Here is an 8638-nt window from a genome sequence, read left to right as displayed (position 1 = left end):
CTCCTAAAACTAGTAGTTTGAATAAAAAATGAGCCATAAAATGTATATAGGCGATATCGTAAATTTCTATATCGCCAAAATGGAAAACTCTATATATCTTGAATCTCGATATATTGCCCAGTACTTGTACAAATATAGGAGTTGCAATTTTTATTGTCTAAAAGTAAAGCAGTGCCATTTTTTTGTTGTAAACATGTTTCTGTATAATACAATCAAATTCTCCTTTTCGACAGGTCAAACGTCCTCTCACCCGCGGAACACAAGTGCCATTTCAAAGCTTATTGGATGAAAGTCTCATTTACCCTCAGCTGCCAAAGATGAAGGTGCCATGGAAACAGCTCCTACTGTTATCAATCATCAATTGTCTGACAGGTAAACCACCTCTTTATGTGAGTAATGATTTTTTCACGCTTGGACATTTACTGTTGCGAGATGATGGGTGAAGTGCCAAAAAACCATGTCAAGCGATGATAGGATGGGGACAGGTTTAAAGGAACACTCCTCTGTATTGACTTCCATTCACTGCACAGGTACAATGCTCTCAATCATCTGCTTTGGCGCTGCTGTGATTGTGACCTGATGAAAAGACATTATTATTGTCCATTCTTTTCTTCACCACATCTGTGGCTTCACAGGGGGAAAAAAAAAAAAAAAAAAAAAAACGGAAAATTAGTGGCACGAGAACTCATCTTTCTGCATTACAAAACTACTGTACTCGTGTCTCTCGTATTCACCAATAGAATGTGACAAATTGGTCGGTGCAATAAAACTGGAAATTGTACACAAGTACAAGTAAGTCATACATAAAATATGTATACATATAAGTAAAAAGCAGCTCGATTAAATAGTTCTTGTACTAGTTACTTTCACCCCCATGTTTATTTTTGGTAACAAATCGTGCCAATTGGAACTAAGTTTAGTTTCTACAAAGGCGTCTGTATTCTTGTGTTTTTAAATGTATTTATTTCAAGCCAACAGTGTGGCAAGAACAAAACAAATGTGTAGGCTACACAATTATAGTCACATACACTGACGCTTGAAATGGAGTGGGTAGAAGAAAATGTTATTGAAGCCCACCTCGATCTAACAAAGAATTAACATAAACAAAACAGCTGCTTCTCATTAAATTTTCTCAAAAAAAACCAAAAAAAAAAACGTCATATGGTTACATAATATGTATAAATATATAAAATAAAAGGTTTGAGAAAATGCGCACTTCCTTTTTAGAGTAAAAAAAAACCAATTAATTCAATTCAGAATTAAAAATTCCCTTTAATTTGATATGGACATCACAACTACATTAGTAACCCAGATGTATTGTTTTGAGTGTGTTATCACCAGTGTTGGGAACGTTACTTTAAAAAAGTAATTAGTTACTCACTACTTGTTCCAAAAAGTAACTGTTAGTAATTGAATTACTCTATAATAAAAGTAACTTATTACCAAGGAAAGTAACTATTTGCGTTACTGTTAAAAAAAGTTGCTATATGTCAAAGAATTCATTTTTTTTAGATGCGTGTGTCGTCGTGAGGTGCTTCATTAAATTCGAGTTGTTTACAACGGATGTGGACAAAGTCTTCACTCCTGGATATAATGAACACTTCACATACACGTTCTTACCTTTGACCACAATTAATATAAAGTAGTGTTTGTATCGTCACCTTAAAAATGCCAACTTTTCATCAGACTGCTCCACGCTCGCCATCTCTGCTGCTTCATCAAATCTGTAGTGGTGGCGTGTGTGTGGCGCGTGTGCTGGCACACGTGTAAAAACAGTGGCTCTGATTGGCTACCATGATACATGACGCCGCCTTAGCCAATCATAATCGCTCACCTAGTTTTTAACCCACCTCCTCACTACAGCTGCGTATGAAGCCAGGGTTGCTTTCAGATAACAGTTTATTCAATCAATGCATGTAACGCACCGCATTTAACGTTCAGTAATGTTAACGGCGTTGTAACGGCGTAAAAATTAATTAGTTAGATTACCCCGTAACTGAATAAAGAAACGCTTTTACCTAATGCCTTTATTTTAAACGCTGTTATTCCAAACACTGGTTAGCACATGTACTAATTTACTTTTCCTGTCCACAGGAAGCTTGTAAAAAGTAACAGAAATAATAAGAAAGTAAGGAGGAAATATGCCCTGCACAGAACATTACAAAAAGAAAAGCAATTTCAAAGTTAAATACAGTCATTAGTAATAGGGCAGAGGCAAGAAACCAGGTAAAACTATTAATGTGAGCACAGTTGTTTTGATTTTAGCCATTTTTTGTATAGCTACGTTTATGAACTCTAAAACAGTGCCATGCGGGTAACAACAGGGTAACAACATAATAGTTAGAAACCACAACCTGAAATGAAGAAAGTGGCTGAGCTTTGATCAGAAATAACACAACTAGGAACATGTGGTAATTTTAGTTTTTACAAAGTCCTTTGATCAATTTAAATCAAGAAGTAATAATTAACTGAGTAACAGTTGTGTGTAGAAATGTAACAAATCACTTCTTTTAAAATGTACTTAAGTACAAGTAAAGTTACTGATTTCGAAATATACTCAAAAAATTACAAGTACCCAGAGGTGAAAGTAACGTTTCTTTCACCTCTGTGCTGCAGTATCTATGGATTTCCAGGTTCATTACCATGAATGTCATCTTCATATGATTTTAGTCACTAGTATTTTAGACCTTGGTTTGTTCCAAGGAAACACTTTGGCCGGAAGTATAAGCATGTTCTTCATTAGATCCTAAACCACTCAGTTGTTCTGGATTAGGATCAACCATCCACTTCATACTATGGGTGTAAGAAAAAAATTGATTTGGCAATATATCACAACATTTCACGGGACGATTATTGTATCATTCAAAAAAATGTCCAAATTGATTTTTTAAAGGGTAAGTACACCCCTGCCTTACGCTGAGCTGCCACTAGGAGGGAAATACAAAAAAAAGCCTTTATTATGGGCGTTACTGCTGTAGCAGTAAGACACGCCCAGCTACTTTCAGTAACCGCCCCCTCACCTCCGTCCCCGCACACAGAATCAAAACCCATCACAACCGCTAGCTAACGAGCTAAACAGGAGCGAGTCCGACAGTGCGGACACTTTTGCCACGGAGAGGTCATTTGATTTGAGGTGGACGACTTTTTGCCTCCAGAGTCTCCTCCCAACAGTCACAACCCTACGCGCTACAGTTTGCAAGGAGACGGGTGTCAGGTTTTATAGGAGAGGCGGGGCCAACAGTTAAAATGATGACGCAGGGGTTTCAAGAGCTTACCGTTCAACCAATAGCAAAATTCAGTTGTAATAGCCAGCATTCAACCCTTAGTGGCCAGTATACCAGACATTTTTACAGCTAAATATGCAAAATTTAAATACTTTTACTAAAATGTGAAGAGTAGGACTAGGATCAATCAACAGCACTACTTCATACTCAAAAACACATATATTCAGCAGAAAAAAAAATTAGTTTGGATGTACTTACTCTTTAATCAGGTTTTTTAAAAACAAAAAACCCCCAATTAATTGCGCTAATACATACATAGCACGTAAACGCCTATTTACTTGTTCTCGCAAGTTTAAAGGGGCAGTATTATGAATAATTAACTTAATAATGGTTTTGCTACAGTGATATACATCTCTTTAGCCTCATTCAGAGGGCAAAAGTTGAAAAAGTTCTGTTTCCTCCCTCCCTTGTTATTCCACATTTTGTAAAAAGTCAGCTCCAAACGGGCGAGTTAGATTTTTCTCGCGTTGTGACGTCACATCGTGGGAACTCCTCCTTCTGACAATCCTGGCTCCTCAAACCTTATAAGAATGTGAGCTCCTCCTTCTCAAACTACCTCACAGCTAAAACAAACACTGTGTTTTAATATAGAATATACATTCTACTTTATTGTCATATATGTAACGCTACATTAACGAATTGTGTTCTCTACATTTAACCCCTCCCTGAGGAGCAGTGGGCAGCCACGGTGTAAAACCCAGGGAGCAGTTCCACTTTTAGTAACCGTTATATCACCTTGTATCGCATTTGCATGATCTCACGTGTGTGTGACCCCAGTGACTGGACAAAACAAATGATTATCACCTCAAATCTACTATTCCTGTGGTTACGAGAGGTGAGGAGGAGAAGAAAATGACTTAGCAGCTTAACACTCTGGTGAGTGTTTGAAACAGCTGACTGACTCCGCTGCTGCTGTGATGAACACACACCCTGAAGCAGCTTTGTTGAACTCACAATCACAATAGCCTTTTAAATATCCATGTATTTTACTGTAATGTGCAAGAGAGTGTTGGGATACCAAGAGTATTGGGATAGCAAAAGAAAATTGCTATGATGATCAGCTGTAGTGTAGAGACACGCCCACTCATGCATATGCATGAAGGCCCCGAACACAGCCTGTTTTTAAAAGCGTCATGAAATAGATTTTTTAGAGGCCGAGACTCTGGAAAACAGGTGAGTTTGGGAAAATAAACCTCAAGTACTATGTTGTTGGTTTCTTAGAACAATTGGGGATGGGTGAAAAATAGCGTTATACTGGACCTTTAAAAAAAATGAAATAAATTGTTTTTCATACCATTTGGTACTTGTAAAGGTGACATTTGTAATTATTGATATATTGTGATGTAGATTGTGTTGTTAAGTATTGTATTGTCAGATTCATGGCAATGCACACCCCTACTTCACACCTTATATTCCATTATACACTACCGTTAGCTCTAAATCTGTGACTGTTAGTATTGTATGAGTGAGTGGACCATCAACCTAGCTGGGTTGTATCCTTCCTTTAGTGACTTAGGTCTGAGAAAAGAGTGGATGGGCTCTCTTCTTGCTTGATGGATGGATAGTCTAAAGCTAAAGGTCTCGGTTCAATAATCTTTGTCCAAATTGTCCAAATAATTCATGTGAAGAACCTTTTTCTGCTACATACTGCCCTACAACATGCTGAGCCACTGTCTGGTCTTCGGGGATGCTCTCACTTCCATTTCCTAGCATCGCGGCCTTCCATTTAATGTTTTTGGCTCAGACTGTTATTGTTATTTTGACAGACTGTCTGGACAGTGGATCCTATCACGGTCCCAGATGGAGAATGGAGCCCGGGGACTTGTTCATTCCAGTCGATTCAATAGAGGAAGAAGCTACGCTAACCTGCGATGCTAAAGGAACGCCCCCTCCGCAGTACAGGTAAGAACCAATTATATTATATATTCACCTAATTTGTCTCAATGGCTGATGCAATATTAATGTGTTAATATTCCAAGTGTATACTAGAGAAAGTGGAAAATTAACAAATGAATCAAATCAACTGAAATCAATCTTTATTTATAAAAAGCGCTTTTCATTCAAAAAATGCATATCAAAGTGCTAAAAAAAAAGGTTAAAAATATACCCATGAATGAAACCATTAAAAATATGGGCTTTTATGTTTATTTTAGTTAAAAATGATAATCATCATATTGATGATGGAAATTATCTTGATTAGAACATGAACTGAAAATACAAGGTTCAGTATTATCTATTCAAGTACTGTTTCATTCCACTTATTTACAAAATGGGATTCTTTATAATGTGTGGTAACACTCATTCATTCCATCATTATGATCTATAGTTGTTTTTTCTACAGTATTTTGAGCAGACAAAGGGTCCTTGGATTTAGAAATAAGAGAAGGGGAAAAAGTTTGAAAACCACTGCACTAGAGTAATAGGAGGTCTAACATGAAGTAGGACTTCACATTTAATTTTCTTCTTAGTATTTTTGATGTTTAATCTTTTAAAGTAGATTATGACAGGTAAATTAAAAAAAAATAAAAAATTAACAGCGAAAGACTGTAAAAGCGCCATAGAAATTGATTGTATAAAGCAAGGCCGTCCAATTTGGGGCTTGTGGGCTGAAGTTGGCACGCAAGCGATTAGTTTTTGGCCCGCTGCCCATATTTGAGTTATTTTTATTTTTTGAATATTTTTTTAAATAGAAAAAATGTATGTAATACAGTACAGTGATTTATAAGAAAAACAATTCTAAAGCTGATGTCCAATTACATGTTTTTTTTTTTGTTTTAAAAGATTGTTCAAACGCAGTGGAAAATGTTGTTTTGATTGTATAGGCGGGGTATGTTGTGTCCCATTTTGTTGAATTTATATTCTACTAAATGCCTTTGAAGACATTCAGATGTTTCATAATTTTATGCCGTGAAACAAAGTGTTCTCAATTTCAAACTACTTTAAGTGTTTATTTTGCACAGTTAATTACTTGCATATTTAATTTCATGCACTGCAACATGAATGTTTAGTTTTTGCCTGTGGCCCTCCGCTGCAATTAATTTTTGGCCCTTACATGACAATAATTTGGGCACCCCGGTATAGAGACATTTTCCATCTGTTACAGTAAATCCTTGTATCCTTCATTTCCGATATGATAACGATATTGCAGCCGTGCGTATCGGCCGATACCGATATTGATCTGATATCAGCATGAATCATACATACTTTTATTACTATTTTTTTTTTCTTTAATAAAAAAAATAATTAGTACTTATTTTGTAGTGTGGAATGTTAGACAAGGCTTGGTCAAGTGATGTCACTCAGAGAACAATAGTCAACAACAGTAGATCTGAGAAAAACTGACCCATTTATTATTGACCAATTGGCTACATACATTTTAACCTTCAACATAATATCTACAGTATGTTATAATTGATTAAAATAAATACAAAATTAATTGCCAAAAAAAAAATCGTAAATTTGAATCTGATATTCGATATTTGTTTTCAGGCTGATATCGAATCGATATCGAATCGGGTCACCCCTAATCCTTCATATACATATATATATATATGTGTGTGTGTGTATATATGTGTGTGTGTGTATATATATGTGTGTGTGTATATATATTAAAATCTTGGTACTTTTAGTACATATAGAAATCCATAGTCGGTACGAGACTGTATTGTTCATATGTTCCTGTTTTTGCATTGCCTCCACAAAGAGAAGCGTGTTGGAAAAGAATTTTTTCCCAAAAGAAATGTGGTTGTTTATTTCCCAACAAATTGGACCAAAAAGCAAACAGACACTCTTAGCAGTGGTGTCATTATGGCCGTACTAATTCATATTGACTTGGAGACCACCAATCTGCCTCTTGTCTCAACAGATAGCATCTCAGTGTCGCACGGCTAGCATCTTAATGATCGCCGCTTCTTCTTACAAAAACAACACAAGTTCATTGCATGTTGTGAGACAGTGGTTGGCACCAACAGGCATTGATTACAAGTGTCTTTGGTGTTCAACACTCCAATTAGATGCGGCATTAGCCGGTATTGAACGATAGAGGTGCGGAGTGGTGCGATGCTCATTATTTCAGGCTTTTCACATTCCCCACCTAAGACCAGGTATTTCCATGTACTGATTAAAGGTGAGATGAACATGCTTAACGTTGTGTCTTGTCAGGCTGGCTGTGCGAGGCTCTGCATGCCCTCAGCACCTCTCTGGCTTCTCTCTTGAAGTGTAAATGGGCTCACACTGCTGCTGCTGCTGCTGCCTCCTCCTCCTGCTTCTTTGCTTTTTCTTCTTTTTCCTTTCCTGCACCGCTGTCACTCACCAAGATATAAGACTTCAATAGTGGCAGAAAACTGATTTTTTTTTTTTCTTTCTTTTTTTTTTTTTTTATAGAAAAGCAACCTCTCCACATTAGGTAAAAGCAGAGGTGGCAAAAGTACTAGTCTTCAGTACTCAAGTAAATGTATAGATACTTGAAATAAAAATGACTGGTAACAGAATTGAAGTTGCTCCCTTACTTAAGTAACAGTAAAAAAGTATATGATACTAAATACAGTTCAGTAATAAAGTGAATAGTAAAACAAATGTTTCTTCAATAATAAGACAGGGTTTTTAAATCAGCAAATTCATTGTTTTTCCTATTGAACTTGTCGAATACTAGTATATGGAAACAAGTTAATGGTCCAGTGTGATGCTATTTTTCTCCATTTGTTCTAAGAACCCCAACACGATAGTATTTGAGGTAAAAAATTTTTTAAAGTTTTCTGGAGTTTTAACCCTCTGAAAAGTCACTTTCACGATGCTTCTAAAAACAAACTGTTTTTGGGACTCTTGTCTATAGACGCTGACTCCACACCACAGCTGATCACCATAGCGATTTTCTTTTGCCATCCACACACTCTTGTTATTGATTTCACCCAAAAAAAAAACATGGCAATTAAAGCGTCTGTTGTGATTGTGGAACAGTGTTTGTTGGACTCACAGTGTGTGTTTATCACATCAGCAGCGGAGTCAGTCAGCTGTATCAAACACTCACCAGAGCTGCTACGTCGCTTACTTCTTATCCTCACCTCTACTGACCACAGGAATAGTCCATTTAAGACAATAGTCACAAACACGTCAGATCAAGTCAAAGACGATACGAGGCAATGTAACGGCTACTAAAAATGGAACTGATTGTGAGCGCTTCAGATTATCTATACACTGAATGTAAATCTATTATCTGTGGATAAAGGCACTAGTGGTTAAGGGAGGAGGCTTGTAATTGTAGGCTCACTGGTTCTAATCTCTCTGGTCCATCACTGTGGGATGTTGATCAGTCCCTTATATTAACCCTAATTGCTCCCTGGGTGCTACACCATGGC

The 8638-nt window shown here is 36.8% G+C and overlaps 1 protein-coding gene across 1 annotated transcript in view; it reads left to right on the top strand.

The window, feature by feature from the left end:
* The first annotated feature begins 271 nt into the window (after positions 1-271).
* Positions 272-8638, top strand: part of LOC114466863 (contactin-3-like) — an 81319-nt gene continuing 72952 nt past the window's right edge. The window contains exons 1-2 of the mRNA XM_028452695.1: positions 272-372; positions 5051-5186. Of these exons, the coding sequence (XP_028308496.1) occupies positions 318-372; positions 5051-5186 (191 nt within the window). The 5' untranslated portion in view covers positions 272-317. The remainder of the gene's footprint in view (positions 373-5050; positions 5187-8638) is intronic.

This window comes from Gouania willdenowi, chromosome 7 (assembly GCF_900634775.1).
Source record: "Gouania willdenowi chromosome 7, fGouWil2.1, whole genome shotgun sequence".
Classification (NCBI taxonomy): Eukaryota; Metazoa; Chordata; class Actinopteri; order Blenniiformes; family Gobiesocidae; genus Gouania; species Gouania willdenowi.
Note: the sequence above shows the minus strand (reverse complement) of the source record. Positions and strands in the feature narration are given on the sequence as shown.